We start from the raw sequence: 23,635 nt of genomic DNA, 5'->3' as shown, positions 1-23,635 counted from the left end.
TGCCTGTTCTCCTTTGGGACAGAGCCTGGACTGGAGCTGGAGGCAGACATTACCTGAGGAAGGAAGGATGGCCCTGCAGGTGCTCTGACCATGAAGACTCCAGACCTCCCACTGGTAGGACAGGAAGGTACTTCGTGGTTAGTGTCAACGTCCCCACTTATGAGCTGGATGTGGACAGGGCTGTGTCCTGTGGCCCTAACCCTCAACTTTAGCCTCCCACTCCCAGCCCAGTCACTTGACCTGAGTGGAGTGGGGGATCTCCAAAGAGGCTTGGTGTACTTCATGGGGCAGAAACTATTCCTGAAGGGGAAGCTGAGGCCCAGTCAGAGGAGGGGCTGGGGAATTCATGCCAGTCACCGGAGACATCCCACTCCTTCTTCCTACTCCATGCTCCACTCCATTTTGTCCTGCACTTCCTATCCAGTTGGCCTGTGAGTGTCTATGCTGTCCCCTCCTGACCCACACCTTGTAAGTCTAGAAGAGTGCTGAGAGTGGAGGAGACAGCAGAGCAGAGCCAAATCATCATCCACTGCTGATACCAGGGGCAAGGTAACAGCTAACAGCTAGGTAGCTGGAACAGGCCCTTTTAACCACTTCAGGCCTCAGTTTCTTCACTGCAAACGGGAACATGGTGAGGATCTAGCAAGAGGCCAGGATAGCAAATGCCTGATGACATCCAATCAGCTCTTCCCAGGGGGGGCTCCTGTGTTGCCCCTTCTCTTATGTGGAGTCTTGAGGCTGCAGAAGCCGCTGGTCCCCTGAGGCCCTTTTTGTGGCTATCCCCCTTTTCCTGCCAGGCTGGAAGGCTGGCCTCTCTTCTTCCTTTCTGCGTCCTGTGCGCTTGTGCAGCAAGGAGGACATAGGGGAGAGGACAGAAGGATGGGGAAAGCTCCGGGGTGGTGGAGGTGGGGTGGGGGGGAGTGGATGGTGGGTGGTCACACAGCAGCTGTCTGTTTGATGCTGTGGAAGCTGAGCCTAGTGGGTGACGTGGGGATGGACATGGCCCGGGCCACAGGTGCTCGGAGGGAGTGATGGTCCTGCCAGCGATACCACCTCTTCCTCACAGCTGAGCGCACCTGAAGGAGGAGGACTTGGTCAGTAGGTGGCTGGGCCTCTCCCTTACTCCCCCTCTTCTCAGGACTGTTAGGGGATTTTGGTACTGACACAAACACACTGAAGGACTGGTCATTCCCCAAGGGGAGGCCTTCCCGGGGACCCACGACTTCCCCCTGCAGCCTTTAGGGTGCGGTGCGAGGGGGTGGGGATGTGAGGGCCCCCCCCTCTGTCCTCCTCTGGAGAGGCTGGCTGCGACTTCCTGTGCTGTACAGACTGACTTTCCCAGATTCCGGTGGATATGGCCATCTCAACCGCTTTGTAAGTCAGGCCTTCAACTTTCAGCACCCTGCTGGTGGTAATGGAGGTGTGGTGTCCCCTCCTTCAGAAGGCCTTGCCGTGCCTAGCTCTGTCATCACCGCTGCCCTGCCAGCCAGCTCAGATCTGCCATTTCCACACCCGGTCAGATCTGCTCTCAGATCTGTTGTAATAGAAGAATTCTGTAGAATGTATCATTTCCACTACCTTGCCTCACATGTGGTTTGAACAGAAAGGACTCTCCAGAACACTGGCTGTCTCTCGCTTCAGCGGCTCCATCTACTCTGTAGCCCACAGAGCAGTCTCCATAGCTGGCATGTGTGCCCAGGCCCAGTCTCAGTCACCAGAGACCTTGCTCTGCACAGGTGACCACTCTGGTGTTGAGCAGTGATGGGCTGAGTGGCCTGCAGAGGGCATCTGGATTTCTCCAAAGCAGGTGGCCTGTGCTCGTTGCCTCCCCACCCATGTATCTTCCACTGTTGGCTAGTGGGGTTCTTGGCCTCCTTAATGGACCAGACCTCACCCTAAAGCCTACCTAGGGCATTGGGCTTTTCTGTGGGGGTGGGAACATGCTGGCCTCTCCTCTGCTCTGAATCCATAAAGAACTGCTGTAAGGTTCAGGCCTCACCCCCTTCTACAAGCATCTTCCTGTTAACCTGCTCTGCTATAGCTTCTCTCTTCCAGGAGTTCCTAAAGCCTGGATTCCCCTGCCTGCCTGTCCAGCATGAGGGGCTGGCCTGTGTAGCTGGCCTAAATTGTTGCCAGTTCTTACAGGAGGTGCTCTGCTCCCCTAAGGCTGGAAGCTTCTCAGCCTCCTCCTGCTTCAGGCAGAGCTGAGCAGAGCCAGGGACTAGGCTGTCCCTAAAGGTAGGAAAGCTCAAATGGAATGGGTCAGAACCCCAAGAGCCCAGGTTCCCAAAGGGCCCTGCCTCATACCTCTCCATTGAAGAAGCAATAGAAGACAGATACAAAGAAACCCTAGAAAGCAAGAAGGGAATAGTCAGGGACCTGGGAGGAGACACAAAGCCACAGGGTAGGGCCGAGGCAGGATGGCTGGGGACCCACTGGCCAGGACCCCAAGGATAGAGCTGAGTGGCCAGAAGTCAGGGCCCTAGATCAGGGCAACTCTGGGTGAGGAATGATTTCAGCCTGGAGCTGGGACCCAGAATAAGCCAGTTCCAAGACTTCACATGGCAGCCTTCCCGAATCCTTGGAAGTGAGCCTTAGGTGGGGGTGTCAGGGCCAGGACTTGGCCCAGGACAGCCCGGGAAATGTGGGTTCTGCGAGGGGCTGGGCGGAGGAGTTCTACCTGGAATGACTGCAGAAAGGAATTGAAATAGATGAACACAATCTGGGACAGGTCATCCTCCCCGGGGTTAATGAAGAACAGCATGTAGGTGATGCCCAGCAGGGGCAGGAGCACCAGCGTGGCCTTCACTGCCTTCCTGGGGGGAGAGGGGCGACAAAGCTGAGCCATCTGGAGCCTGCACCGGCCCCCTGGGTGAAGACGTGGGGGCTTTGCCCGGAGGTCAGGGGACCACTCAGATGACCTCCTCGTCTGCCTGTCAGGTGACCATGTACCTGTACTGGATTGTCTCCGATGTGGTAGATGCTCGCAGTTTTGTCATTAGGATCCTGACGATGTTGAACAGAAATACAAAGTTGATCTGGAGGAAGGCAGAGAGGGGAAAAGGCCACAGTGCATGGGAGGAGCAGAGAGGAAGCCTGAGAGGTTCTCCTGAGAACCAGCAGACAGTACTGAGCACTTCCCAGCTACCCTATTCTGCTTCTCCCTAGTGAACAGAGATGGATGATGCCCCCTTGGCTCCAGGGCTGCTCAGCATCTCCATCCCAGGGAGCAAAGGCCACCCTGAAGGACACTAACCAGAGAAAAGGCCACTCTTGAGGACATTTTAGGAACTCCCACGCTTGTTCCACCCAGGAATCTCACAGAGGTATCCCCAGGGTTCTGAGTCCTCCGTGGCTCAGTCACAGGCTTCCACTTGTCGACTGAGGGAGGTCTCAGAGCCTCACACTATTAGGGCTTGAAGTTGGCACAAGGATGAGGAAAAGGCAAACAGCTCCCCTGCTGGCCCTCAGAAGGAGGCCAGCTTCACAGCCCTGCCCCAGGAGCTCTATCATGGAGGAAGATAAATGGGTAGCTGTGGTTCCAAGGTTCCTGAAAGCACTCATTCATCCTCATTCTCTCCACATCAGAGCCATAGGCCTGTGGGATCTACTCCTGTGTGTGTGTGTGTGTGTGTGTGTGTGTGTGTGTGTGTATAGGTGAGTGTGTATGTTTGAGTGTACCTGTTTGACTCCAAGCCAAAGAAGGCAGGATTGGAAGTGTGACAGACTTGACATGGGGATGCATGGGAGTTCATGTGTCAGTGCACGTACATATACATGTGAGAGTGCGCATGCGCGCGCGCGCGCGCGCGCGCGCGCGCACACACACACACACACACACACATCCTGTCATAAATCCATTGTTCTGTAGTCTAGTCTGTGCCCGTCCAACCATCCTAAATTCCAGATCCAAGTCTTGAATTAGGGGAAACAGCAGACATGAGGACTGTCCATCCTGCAGCTTCTGAGAGCCCCCTGAGGGGGGCTAGGAGAAGGAAGCTGAGACTCGTCCACACATCACATGGCATGTGGCCTGAGGAGCCAAGGGAAGGAATAGAACAAGAGGCTTCCACCAGCTTGCTTCTTTCCTTCCTTCCTTCCTTCCTCCCTCCCTCCCTCCCTCCCTCCCTTTCTTTTGTCAGCTGTGGGGCTTGAACTCAAGGCCTGGGCACTGTCCCTGAGCCTCTTTGTGCTCAAAGCTAGCATTCTACCACTTGAGCCACAGCACCACTTTGGTTCTTGAGTGGTTAATTGGAAATAAGAGTCTTATGGGGACTTTTATGCTGGGGCTGGCTTTGAACTGCATAAGACACTGAGGCCCGGCATCCACCTTTCTTTTAAGGGTGGCTTCACGATCCTGACTTCAGATATATAAGCCATGCCTGTGTAACCCAAAGTACTTGACCTTTACTTCTGTACTCTTCCTGACTTCCTGCCTGGAGCTTTGGGGGGTTCGGTCCCTACTCCCCTGTGCCAGGTTGGATGGGTTCATCACGCAGCAATGAATCGTGTACTCACACTGTGCCACAGGCTGTCTCAAACATGACAGGACTCTTAAGCAACTTCTGTAAACAGTCAGGACTACTAATTCCATCTGAGAGTTGTACTAGACTCTATAACTCTTGCTGGTGCCATGATGGGATTAAAACCATGGCACCTGGCTTCAGCCTTCCCCTAACTCTTACCACATGTGTGTGCAGTGCCTCAGGAAGAGGGGCCAGATGGAGCCCAGTTTCCTGGATGAAGCCATAGCGGGGCCTCATGGCTTCTTAGTTTACTGTGAAGACCACTAGTTTGTTGCTTCTTTCCTTGTTCCCCACTTTTTTGTGTGTGACTTCTGGGATTCACTGCATTCCATCTTTGGTACATCCTTAAGCCAGAGTTTTTCCACCACTGCTGAAATTTTCATGTTTTTGCTCCCAGATGCTCCATGCTCTTGAGATACCTCCTGGGTGCACTCTGGCTCACACTTCTCTGTCCTAGTTGGCACCTGTGAAGCCTCGGGCCATCTGCTAACATCTCGGAGCTTCTGTTTCTCCTCTATCCAATGGACAACTACATAGCTTGCTTTGAAGGTTGGGCGCAGGGCAGAGGGTGTGAGGCCCCTGCACTTGGCCTGATCTATGCTATGTCCCTCTCTCCTGATAACTTCCAGTGAGAAGTCAAGTTTCTTGTGAACTCTTCCTCCCAGCTCAAAACTAAGGGGTTCTTAGCAGCAGAACACAGCTGAGAGCAGCTGAAAGAGCAGAGATAGTGAGCTCCAAACACATCTCCCACCAAGGGACAGCAGGCAGGGGGCGATGGGCAGGAGGCTTGGGCCTCAGTTCTGCCAGTGGGGTGGACCTGGGGTCCTGGGTCTCAGCTCTGCCAGTAGGGCTGTGACCTGGGACAAGCTTGGTTTGCTCATTTACATCCTGGAGTCCATGCACCAATGAGGATTGGCAGTGATCTGGACAGAGCGGAGAGGGTCCAGCTTGGAATGGGTAGCCCCATTCTGCAGGGGAGGAGGGTGCAGAGCAGGGAGGAGGGTGCAGAGCAGGGAAAGGGTGCTGCGGGCACCACGCCTTCACACCTCATTTGCCCTCCCTGATCCTCCCCTTGTTACCTGACCAACAGACAGGTTGGAGCTCACTCCTCCATGCTTGGATCCCACCCTCAATGGCTTTCCCAGGCTGGGTGCCAGGCGCATCAAAAGCCCCAGCCCTCCACTATGAGCAGCTGGCTGGGAAGGAAGGGATCCTGGACTTTCACTCACACTGAAGTGAGTAGCTCATGACCTCTGGGAGACAAGTCCCTCCCTGCCGTCTGCTGCTAAAGACTGGCTCATCCTCTGAAGTGAGCAAAACCTTGACTGGAAGTTCAGGCAGTAGGCAAGAGACTTTCCTGGTTGTCATCAGGTTACATCCATCAATTATGGGGTCCAGTGACTCCCAAAAGTCTCAGCAAGGGGAGGGGCGAGGAAACACAAAAGAGCAGCAGCCCTCTCACTGATACATTTAGAAACCTATCTCTGCTGTATTTAGGGAGGAAACCCCCCTCCTCTGGGTGCAGCCCCCGCTGAATTTTCAGAGGGCTTCATAGCCCTTTAAGGAAGCTGGTACATACAAGAGCCCAAAATCACTAAGCCTGAAATAAGTCTTACATAAATGCCAATTTCTTAAGCGTTTTTTTTTCATAATTTTTTTTAAATGTATGCCATATAATAGGTTCTTTCTGCAGAATGCAGCCTCTATTTAAACTTTCTCTTAATTAAAGCTCAGTGTAGATTAAAGATGTAGTGACAATTATACCTTAAATGTGAATACATTTGGAGAAGGCTGGACAAGGAACAATCGCTCATTACACTGAATTCTGCAATCTAAATCTCCAGACTGGGGGCGGTGGGCAGAGCCTCAGAGGGGGTCGCTAGGGGCAGAATGAACAGAAGCCCACATAGCCCTCTCTTGCCTCCAGCTGCCTGTTCACCTGCCATCTCAGCAGCAAACCTGGCAAGTACACATTAGACGCTACAGACTCACCAGTCAGACCCCTTCCTTACCCAAAGCCCAGAGAGGTACTTGGAGCTGTACCAGGCATAGCCAGAGGAAGGAAGAGCAAATTGGTGCACAGGGCAGGGCAGAGGGGAAGCTGAGTAATGGGGATTGCTGCCCAGGCCACAGCCTTCCTGGAGTCTCCACCCTGGGGGAGCCCAGCTCGCTCGAGTCCCACTGAGGACTTACCAGGAGCACGAGGATGATGGGGCCTTGGTAGATGTAGTCCACCAGGTCACCAGGCTCCTTGCCAAACCAGCACCTGCAAGGATGGGGTGGCCATTGGTGGCTTGCTAAGCCAAACCTGGGGACCACTCCCAATGTCAAACACTGGTCCTCTGGTTTGGCCCTTCTGAGCCTGGATTTCCAGGGCTGCTCCATACGCAGCCAGGCAGCATGTTAGTGAGTCTGCCCCTCACAGCTGGACTGAGGCCAATTCTAGAATCAACATGGTCCCCCGACACACTGATGACTGTAGGCTCAAGGAGAATCACACAGGAGTCACAGGAATGAAGGGAAAGCTATGCCCCCGTTGGCTCAGGGCCGTGTGCTTTGTGACACCGGGCCATGGTGCTGGGTACCAGAGCACCGCATGCCAGGCACTAAAGGCACAAAGCAGCAAGTGTGAAAGTAGGGCCTCTGAAGCCTGGAGTCTAATTCTATCTTCAGTCTTTGAGCTGAGCCACGTGCATCTGGTGAAGGCATCTTGCAGTATGGTGGGCCTTGCTAGAAGGACCCAATGACTCCCTACTTCTGAATGTTGGGCCTCTGCCAGAATGCTCACTCTGTACCATGCAGCTCTCCTGTTCTTGGATAGAACCCACCTTTCCTAGCCTTTTCTAAGTTCCTGGAGCACTACCATTCTTTCCCCGCCTGTTCCATCCATGCTCTCTAGCTCATCAGAGCTGCTTTCATCAGGGCCATGGCTCTGGACATCTATCCCTGGTGTGGAGGACATCCAAGGCAGAGACCAGGATGCCAGAGAACAAATTCCTGGTGGGCTCCATTAAATGTTCATTGACCTGGATGTTCATTGGATAAAGGCCAGATGGAAAGCTTCTTCTACATCCAGCCCTGAGGAAGCCAGGCTTCCTCACCGAGTTCCACAAAGAATGGCCTTGTATACTCCTGAGTGGGGGCACAGGAAAGTGACCTGTGTTGTCACAGCTGCCATCTCTGCCCTATGTCTTAGCCCCCACCGAAGGCTTGTCTTCCTCCAGTTTCCCATTCTACTTACTGTTCGTTCTCATAGTAGAGTTTTCCGATGGCCCAGGCAATGATGATGGGGCAGGGGATGCCTGCAAGAAGGACAGACATGGACTGCAATGGACACATAGACAGGGACCCTGTTATAGGACCAAGGGTAGGGAACCAGAGTGACCTGGGATCATGCTTCTGGTCTTCCAACCACAGGCCATCTATGCCCTGCTCCTGAACCCTGCCCTCACTCAGAGCCTCTTCTTCAAACCAGGGAGGCTCTGACTTCTGGATTCTGAGATTCGAGAAATAGAGTCAGAAGTTTCTCCTGTGAGGACAGAGACTAAGGTCTTGGGGCTGGCACTTTGGGCAGGAAGAAAAGGACTCTTTCTGGAACATCTTTGGTAGGGATTCCTTGCTCCTTCCTTTCCGTATGGAGGAAAGGGCTGGAGGCAGGGCTACTGTCATTGTCTCCAAGATGAATGGGGAGACCCTATTAGCAGTGCCCACCCATTCCAGCCCTGCTGTCATGGGACCCTCACACCATCCGATGATGAGGAAGAGCCGCTTGCGCAGGCGCTCAGTGGAGTAGGTCATGACGATAGCCGTGTGCAGGTAGCAGCCCTCCACAAGCATCCAGAAGAAGTTAGTGACCACAAAGTAGTTGAAGGCAGCAGTGACACAGCGGCACCAGATCTGCATGGGGGAGGAGGTCAGAGAGTGCTGGGGGTCAGGAGGGAGATCAGAGGCTATTGGGGTCCAAAATGGTGCTTACTGAGAAGGTTCAGATGCCTTTTGACTTCATTCTATAGGATGAAGTTCTAGCTTTTTTTTTCTTGGTCGTAGGGCTTGAACTCTGTGCCTGGGTACTGTTCCTAAGCTATTCATCTCAAGGCTAGCGTTCTACGCTTGAGCCACAGTGCCACTTCTGGTTTTCTGGTGGTTAATTGGAGATAAGAGTCTCGGGCTTTCCTGTTGGGGCTGGCTTTGAACTGCGATCCTCAGATCTCAGCCTCCTGAGCAGTTAGGACTACAGGTGTGACCCACTGGTACCCAGCTGAAGTTCTAACTTCTTTCCAATCCTTCCCCAACTTTTTTTTTTTTGGGGTGCTGGTACTGGGGCTTGAACTCAGAGTTTCACACTGTTGCTGAGTTTTCCTCTCAAGGCTAGTGCTCTAACACATCCAGTTTTTAGCCATTTAATTGGAGATAAAAGTTGTGGATTCTTGCCTACGTTGGCGTCACTCTTCAGATCACAGTCTCCTTTCTCTCTCTGTCTCTCTGTCTGTCTCTGTCTCTCTGTCTGTCTCTGTCTCTCTCTCTGTCTCTGCCTCTCTGTCTCTGTCTCTCTGTCTCTGTCTCTGTCTCTGTCTCTCTCTCTTGTGAGTCATGGGGCTTGAACTTGGCCTGGGTGCTGTCCTTGAGCTCTTCAGCTCAAGGCTAACGCCCTACCCTTGAGCCAAGCTTCACTTTGTTTCCTTTTCTAGAGGTTAATTGGAGATAAGAGTCACAGGTCCTTTTGTGCTCGGGCTGGCTTTGAACCTTGATCCTCAGATCTCACTCAGCCACTTGAGTCACTAGGATTATTGGTGTGCTGGCTTCAACTTCTCTTTTTAATCAAGGAAGGGTGTATGTGGGGAGGGGAATAGGAGGGGAAAGTCCTTGAGATTTACACAAAAACTAAACATCATTATGTTCACCCTGAATGGAGTCACACTGACTCCAAGAGATGGAATGTGAACGTTCATTTGGAAAAAAATGAAAACGTGATTGATGAGAGCCAGCGAGGCTGGGGAATGGAGAGGCCTGTGCAGCCAAGTGGGGTTCACATGAGCTCCTGGGGAACTTGGGAAGTGGAAGGGTCACTGGCTTCAGTCAGACTACATTGACTCCCAAGCCTTTAGGAATTGACGGCCCCTCTAAGCTCTCTTTCGGTGTATGGGGTGATAATCCACCTGTATGAATGAATGACAGAGCTCACTCTCAGCCCCTTCTCCCTAAGGGACCTGAATTCAAGAGATTGGAAGGGGAGAAATGTGAGCTGCCTAGACTGGGCTGTGTGTGGCTCCCCTGACCCTAGCCTGGAGCTCTGGCTGGGGACACTGGCTGGGTGGAGGAGAGTTCGTGCCTGATTCTGCCACTAAGTATCTGGGAGAGAAGTGGACATCCCTGTGGCCAGGCCTGGGCCTGGGCTCCCCGGCAGTGACCTCATTGCTCTCGTGTACTTCATGGTCGATGAGCTGCAGCACGAACCACATGGTGTTCCTCAGGATGAAGGTGCTGATGAGGTTCCAGTGGATCACGTTCCGCAGGCAGCGAATGCTCCTGGAGGGAGGCAGAGGCACGGGTCAGCAGGGTCACAGTGCAGATGGAGCTGGGGCGATGGGTTTGTCAGGAGTGAAGGCCAGTTGGGAATGGACTGTGCATCAGGTCAGCTTGGGGTGAGGACAAGGCTCCCTAGCAAGGCCACCGTGGGTGGCTTAGCCCCCCCACATCACTGCAGGTGGTCAGTGCCCTGCATCCAGCCCAGCACCCCTCCGTACTGACACTGGATCCCCATGTGCAGGCTCTGCCTAGGAGAGGGAGACAGTGGAGGCAGGCAGGGAGGGAGGCCTACTCACCTCAGAGCCAGGAGGAGCAGGAAGGCAGCCACCAGAGTCACCATGGAAACACAGTGGCCCAGGTAGTTGACAACAAGGGCAATGCGGTAGTGAAGGTCGTACTTCCTGTGCTGGACAGACAGACACAGGAAGAGGGACACAGGATGGAGCTGGGCATGTCACCCTGGTGGTCCCCTAGTGCCCTGACTTGTGGCAGAAGAGTTCAAGTGTCAAGCCAAGACTAGCTCCTGGAGCTCAGACCTGTTGAAGTCTAGTCCTGTTGTCTTGGCCTTGTCAAGCTTCCAAGCATGCATTTTGTGGTAACTTTGGACACAGTCTCTTTTAAGATATTGCAGAAATGTAGCTAAATCTGAAAATCCCCCAAACCAAAAACCAAACCAAACCAAACCAAAAAACAGGACTCCCTAACTGGCTGAGCAGCTGAGGTGTATCTCTGGGCCTAAGTCGTCACAGATACACACTGGGCCAGCCTAGCCTCCCACCTGGGAAACTGGGACTCATGGAACGTCTGTGGATGGATTGGGATTGCTCAGCCAGGCTGGCACTGCAATGAGGGATACAGTGTAGAGGCCTTAGAAGTACTATTCAAATTGGTGTGTGTGTGTGTGTGTGTGTGTGTGTGTGTGTGTGTGTGTGTGTGTGTTTTAATGGGGAGATGTTGAGGCAGGATCCTATTCAAACTGAAAAAAAGCCCACTTAAAAAAATATTGTTGCCAGCCAGGAGCAGCGGCTCATGCCCATAATCCTAGCTACTCAGGAGACTGAGATCTGAGGATCATGGTTCAAAGCCAACCCAGGCATTAAAGACAAGAGACTCTCCAATTAACCACGAGGAAGCTGGAAGTGGATCTGTGGCTCAAGGGGTAGGGCGGTAGCCTTGAGCTGAAGAGTTCAAGCCCCACAACTGACAACGAAAAAAAAGTTATTGCCATGTGCTGACAATTCTAAACAATGCCAGTGATAAAAGATTCCTTCCTGATAAGGTAGCAGGTATCCTCTCCTCTGCTATGTTTATTACTAGAACTGGAGTAGCTGAAAGAATGTATGGTGAGGACAGAGGACTAGCAGAAAGGTCTTCCTCTCCAAACGCTGAGTCCCTTCCTATTGTTCCTGGAGCCTCAGTCTTCTGTTTGATAGCTTCCTTCCCTTCTCAAGGCAGGCACATGCTTTTTCCTTTGCACTGGACTTCGTTTGGAAAAGGCTCCAGCCTCACTGAGCACTGCCCTGGGCAACTGACCAGAGGGATGGAGCAGGGCTGCATTACTTTGGGTCAGAATGAAGACAAACTTGCTGGAGGTGCAGCTCAGCAGTAGAGCTTACCTAGGATTACACCTGAGGCAGGTTCCATTCCCAATACACCCAGGATGCACTTGGGGTTGGTCCCATTGCCAGGATGCATGGGGGGGTAGGTTCTGTTCCCAGCACCATCCCCCAAAAAGCTAGACCCAGGGCCATCTGGACTCTCAAGTCCAAGTTCCAGCTCTGATGGGCTGGGCCTGTTTCCTCAGGAATCAGAGGAGGAAGAGTGTGCCTGCTCACAGGGCACACAGTCATCCCCTTGGTTCCATTCCTCACCCTAGGGAGGTCTTGTGGGATTGGAAATCTGTGTCTCTTTCCTGACTCCCACTATGGTGTCATGCAGGACAGTGGCAGAAGCAGGGGGTTGGGCATCAGAAAGGAGGACTGGTGACACAAGGGTGGACTCTGCTACCTTTGGATTCTTGGGGCTCAACCTGCATCCCACTACCTACCTTGAGTCCCACTACCTATGCTGAACCCAGATACCTAGGCTGAGTCTCCCTACCTGTGCCGAACACCCCTATCTGTGCCATATCTAGCTACCTGTGCAGACCCCATACCTGTGCTGAGTCCCGCTACCTATGCTGAGTCTCATACTTGTGCTGAGTCCTGCTACCTGTCTTGATTGCCATACCTGTCTTGAGTCCTACCTGTGCTGAGTGCTGTATGTTCTGTGTACTGCCACGTGGATTAGGATGGGGTGGGCAGGTGAGGCCACTCACCTTGTCATCCAGAATGGGCTCGCATAGTGAGTAGTTGATCCTGGAGGCCCAAGTTCCATTCTCCAAGCATTCTCGGTAGGCATTTCCTACAGAAGTGCCAAGCAACAAGAGTCAGGTCAGCCCTCCCTGGTTTCCTGCTCCTCAGCTGTCCTGGGCCCCAACACATAACTCACGGCTGAAAGCTTATGTGAAGGACATTTATGTGAGAACAGCTTCCATGGCCCATCTTAGATTCGGCTCTTCGTACCCTTCCTTTTATTGTGTTCCTTTGCAACAACACTGAGCCCAACTGTGAACTTTGGGTTGTGACTGGAGATTTGCTTTTAGCACAATAATTAATTTGCATCCTTACTTCCCTTCTGCGCTCTATACTTCTTTTCCACCATTTGGATTTTTAGTAATGCCTGCCATTGTATAGTGCTTCGATGGGCCAGGTCCTCAGCTGCTCCCTGAACACAGTGCTCATGTCTGCACACAGGCCTCCTTCTAGAGTAGGCTCCACGACAGTCTTGCCCACTTTGTCTATGAGGACAATGAGGCATTGAGATAACTGTCAAGGAGAAGAATACAGAATGACAAGAGGATTCAGACAGAAAATTTGGCTTGGCTTTTTTCCCTAATCACGGGTTCCCCCTTCCATACATCTACAACCTCCTTCCAGAGGTACCCCTCTTGGCTGAGACTATCCAACCCTACTGCCTCTGCTCTACACACAGCATCAGCACCCCCCATTCCTGCCTAAGTGCCGTTCTGAACTACCATTGTTACAGGGTAATTGTACAAGGCGTTGCTCTCTGGCTAATGACAGTTGTTTGTGAGTTTTTCTTTGGGGTTTATGGTAGATATACAATATAAAGCTAATTAAAATAAATAGCTCACAGAGCCCAGAGTTACAGAGCCAGAAGAGAATTTGAGATTGTTTTTGGAAGCAGTGAGTTTTGAAATAATCAAGTTACTTAAAAACCCACTTCCGCTGAGCTGACAGTGAGTTAAAAGCAATGGAACCATGCTTGCTAAAGAGCAGAAACAACAGGGAAGGTTCTATTGGCTTAATCAATTCTGAGTTTGGTGCTCTGAGCTCACCTATTTTTTAAGCTAGTGATTGTGGATGAATTGGTCCTGCCTCTGCCCATGAGTGGTGTGGGCGTGGGGTGGGGGGAGACAGGATCAGGAAGGATCTGGTGGGCCAGTCCAGGCACACCCATATTGCCTCTGACCCTCAACACAAGAGAGCTGTCCCTTGCTCTGCCCTGGCACCTGACCCTGATTCCCCAGGGGCTTAGATGATCTGGCTCCTAGGATCACCTTCCTCTCCAGCAGTGCTCCTGGGTGGGTATGAGCCCTCAACACACCACCTCAGAGACATCAGGAATTAAGGTGGACCCATTTGAAAAATGCCTAGCCACTCCCTGATGGGGGCTTGAAGGCCCTTGAGCAGGCCTGTGCAAGGTCAGACAGACCCTAATCTTGGCTGTAGTTCAAAGGGCAGGAAAAAATAACACCTTCCTGTGTGCAGGTGTTGTCCAGTTTTTCTAAAGTCCAGAGCTAGCTAGGCCCTTCCTCTAGAAAAGCCCTCACTCGGACTGTTCTCTCTTCTGAGCACCCACAGTGCTGAACACATAAGCTCCAAACTGAGGAGTTGAGGTCCTGAGGAGATGAGTACAGAATCTGTGTCCTCTAGTAAGTCTCTACTAAGTCTCCTTCCCTTTTCCCAGCTCCTTCCTGCTATTGCCAGCCCTCTGTCTCTGGACCTTCCTCCTGGACTGGCACACTTGCCTCTCTGGTCCCCCCCCCCCTTTTTTTTGCCAATCCTGGGATTTGAATTCAGGGCCTGAGCACTGTCCTTGGGCTTTCTCAAGGCTCTACCACTTGAGCCACAACACCACTTCTGGCTTTTTCTATGTATGTGGTACTGAGGAATTGAACCTGGGTCTTTGTGCATGCTAGGCAAGCATTCTGCCACTAGACCAAACTCCCGGACCCTCTGGTTCTTTCTCTTGCTCCCTTGATCATGATGGTTTGTCTTTAAAGCTATCAGTGGCTCTTTGTTTCTCTCAAGAATAGAGCCCAACTGTCTTGGCAAGATATCAAAGCCCTCAGAATCTGACACCATCCCCTTCCCCTCCACAGGGGCTGATGCTTTCACAGGCAGGTCTGGCATAGGCCCAGCTCTATGCCTCCTCGACCCACCCTCCCCATGGCTCTCGGACAAACATCCTGCTATCTTCATATGCCTCCTCTGTGGGGCTGTTCCTGGCACCCAGAATTCCTTCTCTTCCAAGGGCCTCCTCTATATGTCTCATTTCTTGACAGATAAGCCTTTACTTTTATGGACCTTGACCTACAATAACACATTTATTTTTGCATCATAATCCAACACACACATTCACCTCAATTCAGTAACACAAAGCAAAATTTATCTCGACAAGAGCTAATATTTTCTTTCTGCTTGTTTGGATATATTCTATTCATTTCATATGTAAATGCTGGTAATAACCCAGTAAACAGATTCCATAGTCTCCTGTTGACCCATAGTCCACAGATTTAAAAACAAAAGTCGATTTTAGTGACTTCTTCTCCTTGCATCCCTTTCTTTGGTATGGCTTAAAGCTCCCTGGGGATAAACAAATAGGCAGAGACCACACTGGAGTCATTGTGTTCTCCCCAGAAGGTTGCCATTGATCCATGGGGGTGGAATCAAATGGACTTTCTATCCAAGCTTTGGAAGACAGGGTAAGATATATGGCATGTGGGCTCGGATGAGCTTCCCTCTGGGGTTATGGCTTCAAGCCTTGGGCACCAGAGGACTGGAAGACAGAAGAGCCTGCCCTTCAAGGGAGCTGTCTGTGAAGTTAATGAGGGCACAGAGCCCTCAGGCACAGCTTGGAAAAGAGAGAGCATCACCCTCACCAGAATCACAGAAGAATGGGCATGGAAGTTTCAGGGCTCATGGCCAGGCCAGACTGTGGGGCTGGATGCAGTGAGGTGGGTGCCTGTTGCCACAGCAACACAGGTGCCCCTGCTGAGGATCGATGCTGATGGTGTACAGAGTGGCCTGCCAGGGGCAGTAGGGGCTGAACAATGAAGGCCAGGCTCTCTCTCTTACTGGGTTCTGTGGCTTAGGAGCTCCCATTCCCCAAGTGGTGGCCATGGAAAGCCCCTAAAACAAAGGACTTTTTTTTAACACCTTTTGGATGACAATTTGCTAATTGTTCCTGGTTCAGGGACTTGCCTGAGGTGGTCAGAAGCCTGGGAGATGGGGGACTTGTCTAACTATAGCTTTGTCTCTGGGTGACTGTGGCTAAATTCTTCCTTTTTGGCTTCAGTTTCCTCTCAGGTCTGGACATTTACCCAGGTTGGGCACAGGAGTGAGATTGGCATGTGTATGGTATATGGTGTGTGTGTGTGTGTGTGTGTGTGTGTGTGTGTGTGTGTGTGTGTGTGTGTGTGGTATGTTAGGGTGTGAGGGAGAAGTAGCAATATGGTAAGTGAGTTCAGAGAGAAGACAACAGGTATAAAGATGATGTAATGAATCTCAGTGAAAGCTATTGATAAGCAGGGAACTGGGATCTGGGAGAGACAAAGCAACAAAAAGAGTTATTATAATGTATGCACATGTGAAATACTATGGTAAAACCCCTTGATTCAATTGATACATACTGAAAATGGAAAAAGAAAAGAAATGAATGACAGGAAAGTAAAAGGGGTTTTGTTGGGGAGTGGGATGACAACTGAGGAAGGTGAATAAGGATGAGTATGCTCAAAGTAGTTTATTTGCATGAATGAAAATAGAACAATGAATCCCGCTGCATTGTTTTAATAAGTGGATAGGGGGTAAGGAAGGGTGATTGAGGGGTGAGTTTGATCAGGATATATTGTTTTTACGTGTCTAGAAATGTCACAATGAAATCTATCTTGTACAACTAATGTATGCTAATAAAAAAGAAAAAGGAGAAAAAGAGAAAGATAAGAAGGGAAGTGAGACAAGACAGAAGGGAAAGGAAAGTGAGGGGAGTATGGAAGCAATGTTCCGTGAGGGAGTAAGAACATTCAGCACCAGGGACAGCAAGACTCTTACTCCCTCACCCCCTCCCTCTGCCCTTCCCTTTCTCTTCAGATGGCAGACCTTGGAGAGCTCCCACCTCAGCCCTTCCACTCTGGACTCACACTGGGGCTTGGGGCTCTAGGCAGAGGTGAGCTAATTAGTTCTCTATTCTCTTAAAGTTCAGGGCAGTCCCAGGAAGGTGGCTTCCTGGACTGACAGCCCCTCGGGGGATACTCTTTCCTCTGCCTGGCTCCTCCCAGACTAGGATTGTTCTCTTGCTGATCCCTCTGAAAGAAACAAAAAATTTAAGAGTCCTGCTTGCTTACCTAGCCAGGAGGCCCTGGCAGCAGAACTTCATCTTCTGCACAGCAAGACTGAGGTCCCTTAAAAGCAACCTAGCCCATCCTCATCTGCTGCACAGAGGTGAGCACATGGGGTCCACAGGACAGACCATGGCTGAGGCTGTTGCCTAGGTTACTGGGGAGCTCAAGGAAGGTGAGAGACTCAGGACAGGACAAAAAGACAGTCTACCACCTGGGTGCCCAGCCACCACCCAGCTAAGTGGGAAAGATAAGAAAACAATCATGACACTCACACATATACATGCAGGAGGGCTCTGAGTGACTCACACCAACCCTGCTGCCTGAACTGTATTATCACAGGGGAGACAGTCAGCCTCAAATAGCAAACTTGTGGGCAGCAGCCTAGACACTCCATACACATTCCAAGGACAGCATCTTGGAATTCTCCTTGGGAATTTGTGGGGACCTACTTCATCAGTAGGAAATTTAGGGAGACCTACTTCCTGACCTGAGAATTTGGGGAGACCTACACCCTCAGCTGGGAGTTTAGGGGCCTTCTTCCTCAGGTGTGCCCCAAATGGAGGGGATCTCTGCATCAGTTTTCCTGGAAGGGGAGGCTTTGAGTCCCCGTGGATGCTGTGGCTATATCACCTCTGCTGGGTCTTGGCTGTATCCAGATCTTTCTCACTCCTCCTCTTACTACCTTCAGTTGGGCTCTCCTTCCTGTGGAAGAAGATTTCCCCTCACTGGGAAATCTTTTTTTTTTGCCAGTTGTGGGGCTTGAACTCAGGGCCTGAGCACTATCCTTGGACTTTTCTCAAGGCTAGAGCTCTAGCACTTGAGCCACAGCTTTTTTTCTATGTATGTGGTACGGAGGAATTGAACCCGGGTCTTCGTGCATGCTAGGCAAGCACTCTACCACTAGGCCAAACTCCTGACCTCTCACTGGGAAATCTTTGACCTTGACTTTTCTTACCTTTTTCTGGAGAACATATCCTAGCCATGGTCTCCTAACCTGGGGTCTACTGCCTTGAACAGGCACCGTTGGCAGAGAGCATGACCAGCCATGCCTCATCCCCTGCTTGGAAACCACTGAGGAAGCTAGGGTTGGGCAGTCAGGCTACTGCCTAGCTCATTCCCCAAGCTCCACAAGCAAGGTATACCTCCTGAGTGCACACTCCTACACAGCCAAGCGGCTATGGGTCAGCCAGGACGGCTTGACTCTGCCTCACACATTTCTGTCCTGGTCTGATGACACAGGAGAAGATGGATGGTGGGAGCTCACCTTTGAGCTGGTGACATTCAGCTTGGAGCCAGCCTGGCTTGGAAGGGGTGCAGGATTGAGAGATTCAGAAACTGTCATTAGCAAACAGATTGAATGGGAAAGGTCTCTCTGGGGCCATCTGCCTATGGCATTTTAGGATCCTGAAACTTTTTGTGTGGCATTGTTGTGGGGTCTGGTCTATGCTGAACTTCCAGAAATGCCTAGCTTCTTGTCTGCACAGGACTGTTTTTCATTGAGTAGACTTGGTGCAATCGTATTTGCAGGAGACTGATTCACAGCAGTACTGAGCTGACTCCAGAGCCAGCAGATCTCTCCAAAGCCCAGCAGCTGGTTCTGCATAGAGGGCCTGGCTGCCAGCCACTCTTCATGGCTGGATGTCTCACCCCACCCCACCCCTCACTCCCATCTTTCCTTCACCTTCTATGATGGCCTAACTGTCCAGCTTCCCCTCACCATCTAGTAGGGGAATAGGTAGGGTTTCAAGGCCTTGGAAGATGGAATGCAGGCCAATACCAAATCTCCCTGGAGACTGAGAATGCAGCCTGGAGCTTCAGGCTCACAGCTTCTATTTCCTCAGCCCAGAAGGCTGAGCCCTCCCCAGGTGGCAGCCCTGCCCCAGGGTAGGTCCTCAACATATGAGATGCATGTAGCTCTGAGATCATCTGAGCCCACCCTAGCCACTCTCAGGCTGGATTCCTGCTCACCAAGCCCCTCTTCTCAATCTGGATTTGTGCTAACCAGGTCTTACAGCCCTGAGGCTCCTAAAGGCAGGGCTCAAAATCTCCTGCCACTTCTACCCTTCAGGGCTGGAAGAGGGGGTCCCCATCTGTGTTGGGGTATTTCCATTTTAACATATGGGTGTTTAGAAAATGGGGGCTCCTTCCATCCTTATGGGGTTAGGTTAGGTGAGCAACCCTGTCCCATAAATGCTGCAGAATGGATGGCCCCTATTCTCAGGAGGACATGGTGAATGCCTGGGGTCAAAGAAGTCAAGGCTGAGCCATGTTGCACTTCCTCTGCATGAGGAAGATGAACCAGGGTGTCTAGAGAGGAGGCAGCAGGCACCCCTGGGCAGCCACCAGGACCACAAATGAGAGAAGGTCTAGACCATGGCAGATAGAATGAGGGATGGAGGAGTCAGGGTAGGTGGACAGAGGGAGAGAGGTGCAAAGAGAAGATGAAGAGGGAGAGAAAATAGAGGAGAGAAGAGAGAATTAGAATGAAGAGATAGAACAGAAAAGACAAGAGATACAGGGTGCAGACCAGAAAACTCGGAATAGACAGAGAATGGGCAGGCCACACACACAGAGGGAAAGTGGAACAGAGATACACAGAGGACTCAGAGCGGTCTGTGCACAATGGAAATGGGTTGCTCTGTCCCCAACAACCAAGGCTGAGTTAACCTACTTCCTTCTACTCTGAAGAGGGAGAGACTGAGGCCCAAGTAGAGAGCACATGACCAAAGCCCATATCCTACACATCAGATGCACCGGCTCATGGAGGCCTCTCCAAGATGGCTGCAGGGAACCCAGGGAGCTGTGCAGAAGAAAGGGGGTCCACCAGTGCTGGCGGCACTGGAAGAGTTACTCAGAGAGATCAAGGGTCCCCTTGATGGGCTAGCTCTTCCCTGTGTTCCCAGCTGGGACCAAATGTGGTTCTTGTGATCCTATAGGGTCCCTGATGTCCTTTTTCTATGATTTCATAGTTGTCATTTAAAAATGAAACTTTTAGAAGTGACTCATCCCTTCCCAATGTCCTTTTAACAGAACTTTCTGTCTAACTCAGACCAGCAGCTTTCTGAGAGGCAGTGGGGCTAGCTTGGATCCTTGTTCTGTTACAGTTCTGTCACTTCATTTTTCCATGCCTCAGTTTCCCATGTGGTTGGAACATAACTGTCCATCACTGAGTCAGGTAAGGATTAGTACAGACATGCAGAAGGTCAGGGTAGGGGGAAGTGGTGAAGCCTAGAGGGGACATACAGTACTGATTTGGTTATGAGTGGCTTAGCATGTCCTTGGTCTCTAAACAGCATGTCCAGGGCACATCCTTGTCCTTCTCTTTCCAAATCTGGAAATGGCCTCTGGGTGAGACTAGTCCAGGTTCTGACTTGGCCTCCCAAGCTTGTCCCTCATGACCAGAGATGCCTATAGTCACCCCACCCAGCCAACTGATTCCTGACCATCCCATTTAGGCTTCCCTCCAATGCCTCAAAGCCAGTTTGCCCAGTCCCATCCCTGAATCCCTCCCTCTCTCTCCTCTTCCCACCTTTTTAGCTTCAGTTCCCAAAGGCCTGACTCAGAGCCATATGTCCTGCCTATATAGTGGCTGTTCTATTGGGCCACTGTGGTCACCCTCTTGCCATTCTTCTTCCTCCTGAGCAGAGCTTCTCTAATTACAAACTCACCCTTATATGTTCATAATGAGACATTCTACAATGCTGTGCATACTCAGCCTTTCATGCTTCTCTCTAGTCTCATCTCTGAGCCTCTACTTACTCTTCCCTTACCTGGAATGCTTCCTCTCTGCCTATTACATATTCTCCTTTTAAATCCAGTCTGTTCCAGAGCTCAGAGGTCTAAGTCTTGATTCTCTTGGCTGAAGACCTGAGTCTCTCTTCCCTCTTGTCACTTCTGGAGATGGTGTTGACATGAGGTTAAGAGCAAGAGCTCAGGGCTCCCAGTCTGCACTGGTGCACAGAGCTGGTTAGAATCCATGATGGTTCCTCTGCCCTTGAGCCCCCAGAAATGATTAGACCTCTGAGTGGTTTCTTCTATGCCTCTGAGCCCCAATGTTTTAGTCTGTGCACCCATGTCTTCTCAAGGATCATCACTTGGTAGTTTTTTTTTTTTGCCAGTTCTGGGCTTGAACTCAGGGCCTGAGCAGTGTTCTTGGGGTTTTTTTTTCTCAAGGCTAGAGCTCTACCACTTAAGCCACACCACTTCCAACTCTTTCTATGTATGTGATACTGAGGAATTGAACCCTGGTCTTCGTGCATGCTAGGCAAGCATTCTACCACGAGGCCAAACACTAGGCCACACTCCCAGCCCCATGACTTGGTAGTTTTGAGGCAAGCTTTCTGTGCTGAGCTCAGATGAAAGCTGGTTAGGGAGCTCTGCCTGAGCTGTGCCCTCTGTCTGTGTACCCTTCCTATTCACCCTTCAACAGGGAATCAGGACAAAGTCATAAATCATCTTGTCAGTCACAAGACTGACACATAGTAGGTGTGCAATAAATTCGGTTGTATAATACTGTGTGCAGCTCTTTCCTAAAGAGGAGGCCCTGGGGCAGGAGCTGGTGACTTGAAGGCTGGCTAGAACAGTGCTGAGCCCAGGCAAAGGTGGAAGTCAGGCAGAGCTCTCTTGGGCTAAGTGTTGAGAAATTTCATTGTGAGCAGGGTCCTGGAAGTTTTTGTCTCTGGGCTCAGGATGGATCAGGTCCTCTGGTGTCCACTGCCTGTCCCAAAGAGCTTACAGAATCCTAAAAAGCAGGACCAGGACAGAGCAAGGAGTTGTCTTGCACACTTGGAAGGGTGGGCCTTTCTCCCAGAGACATCTGTTTTGAGAGGGAGAGGGGGAGATTCTCACTTCTTTGCCATTCCCACCACCTCACCAGCAGCTTCCTAGGAGCACCTGGCCGTGACCTGGCCCTAATTCCTGCGAACCCCAAGCAGAAGCAGCCAGGGACTGCTGCCTGGTACCTGGTAGCCATGCATGTACAACTTGTTTGCCTCCAACCATCTCACACCAAGAAAGCACCAGCGGGAAAAGCTATACAGATACATGTGTACTTATGTGCACACATGCATGTATTGCATATATGTAATGCATGCATGTAGCCTCACACGTGCCTGTGTGTGAGAGTGCCTGTGTGTGAGCATACATGCTGATGGAGGGGCCAGGCCAACATTCATGTTGGAATGTGAAGAGGGATTGCTGTTTCCAGAATGTGGGCTTTTGATAAACAGCCTGCCTGCAGTGGCAGGTCAGCTCTGCTGGTGGGATAGGGCTCCACGGAGCAGGAATGGCCATTGCTGCATCCCAGGGAGGCCTGGAGAGTCAAAGGTCTGATCACCACATTTGCCCTAAGGTGCGGGATACTTGCATACACCACCCACTCCCTAGCAACATGTGAACAAAGGGATGACGCCCCAGTAGGGGAATTCAGGCATCCGGAGAGGTTCGCTTAAGGTGGAGGAACTATTTGCGGCTCCTTGAGCAGAACTGTAGGCAAATCGCATCCTTATCGAGGTTAGAAGCGCTGCTGAGGGCTGGAGCCGTAGGCGCTCCCCCAACTTAAATGTGGGGCTCTCGGAACGCCCATGGTATTCGGGCACCGCAGCCCCCTGAAGGATTCCAAAGCCTGTTGCCGAGCCCTCCCCACTTCCCGCTCCGCCCTCCTGGAAGGCCAGGCACTCACGGGTCGTGTTGTACTTGATGCCGTTGAAGTACTCCGGGCACGGCCTCTCCACCAGGGCTCCAGCCGCGCTCTGGGGCCAGCACGTCCCGATTTGGTCCAGGGTCGCGTTGCAGTAGGAACCGGGACCTGGCGGCCGCAGAGAACGGAGCGGGACTGAGAGGGGCAGCCCAAGGCACGGTGGGGGGGGGGGGGTGCCGGGCTCAGAGAGGCCGCCACAGGCGCGGGGCGCCGGGGCAAAGAAGGGCTGCCAAGGGCGCGAAATGTAGCCTAGGGCTCAGAGCGTTAGGGAGGGGAGGAGACGCCAAAGGCGCGGGGCACCAGGAGGAGAGGGGCCGCCAAAGGCGCTGGGCGCGCGGGGCGCACGGAGCGCACCGGGGAGGGGCCCCGCTTCTCCTGGGCTCGGCCGCCTCCCGCCTACCCTCCAGGTCCAGGGGCGGCTCCAAGCCGTCCGAGAACAGCTCTTCGGCCAGCGCCAGGCTGCAGTTGGCCTCCAGCAGGCCGTGGAGCAGAGCCTCGTCCATCGCGCCCGGAGCAGTGCAGTAGGAGTGGGAATGCTCCTCGGGAGTGGAGTCGGAGGAGCAGGTGCGAGGCTCCTGGCTGGCCCTGCCACCTCCTCCCAGGCCTTCCGTGCAACCCCGGGCAGCCGTGCACGAGCCCTGGGGCTACGAAGCTAGGACCTTCCTGGAAAGGAGCCGCGGAGCGCACGGTGCTGCGGAGCGCACTGAGCCGCGGAGCGCACGGAGCTGCGGGTCCACCCCGCTCTACCGCGGCCAATGGCGGCTCCAAGGGGCGGGGCCGTAGCTGTTCCCGGCAGGGTCGCCCTTCAACCCCCAGCCCCACGTCCAGAGTCCCGGCTCTCTTGGCCCTGGGAGGCGGGGCTCGGGAGCTTGCGCCCCGTTCGACGACCGCAGGATCCTGGGTTTCCGGGGCAGCAAAGCGCGCCTGCCAGAGGAACCCACTCAGGCTCCTTCGTCGGCGACGCCCGCCGGCCGGAGTTGGTTTCTTCTCCCCAAGCGGGGGAGAACAGATTTGCACCCTGGAGAAGACCTGTATTCCTAATCCCCGGTAAGAAAGTGGGTGGGAGGGTTTTAGATGGGAGCAAAGAGGCCACGGAAGAGAATCTAGACAGGTGGACTGGCAAAAACCTGTGCCACCCGAGGGAGCCAAAATGTGGACATTTCCTAGCAAGAACTCCACCTGATGAGGGACTGGTCAGCT

General features: G+C 52.3%; 1 protein-coding gene across 1 annotated transcript; it reads right to left on the bottom strand.

The window, feature by feature from the left end:
* Window positions 1-314: 314 nt before the first annotated feature.
* On the bottom strand, window positions 315-22,938 carry Crhr2 (corticotropin releasing hormone receptor 2). Its single transcript, XM_090332280.1, has 12 exons — window positions 22,836-22,938; window positions 22,418-22,543; window positions 12,370-12,455; window positions 10,349-10,458; window positions 9,935-10,052; window positions 8,270-8,423; window positions 7,768-7,828; window positions 6,720-6,792; window positions 2,953-3,038; window positions 2,681-2,816; window positions 2,308-2,349; window positions 315-1,076 (listed from the first exon to the last, which is right to left on the bottom strand). Exons 1-12 carry the CDS (start codon window positions 22,936-22,938, stop codon window positions 936-938), a joined length of 1,236 nt encoding a protein of 411 aa, XP_090188406.1. The 3' UTR covers window positions 315-935.
* Window positions 22,939-23,635: the final 697 nt, after the last annotated feature.

This window comes from Megascapheus bottae, chromosome 5, assembly GCF_031878675.1.
Source record: "Megascapheus bottae isolate mThoBot1 chromosome 5, mThoBot2.hap1, whole genome shotgun sequence".
In the NCBI taxonomy this organism is placed as follows: Eukaryota; Metazoa; Chordata; class Mammalia; order Rodentia; family Geomyidae; genus Megascapheus; species Megascapheus bottae.
This window is presented reverse-complemented; position numbering and strand designations above follow the sequence as displayed.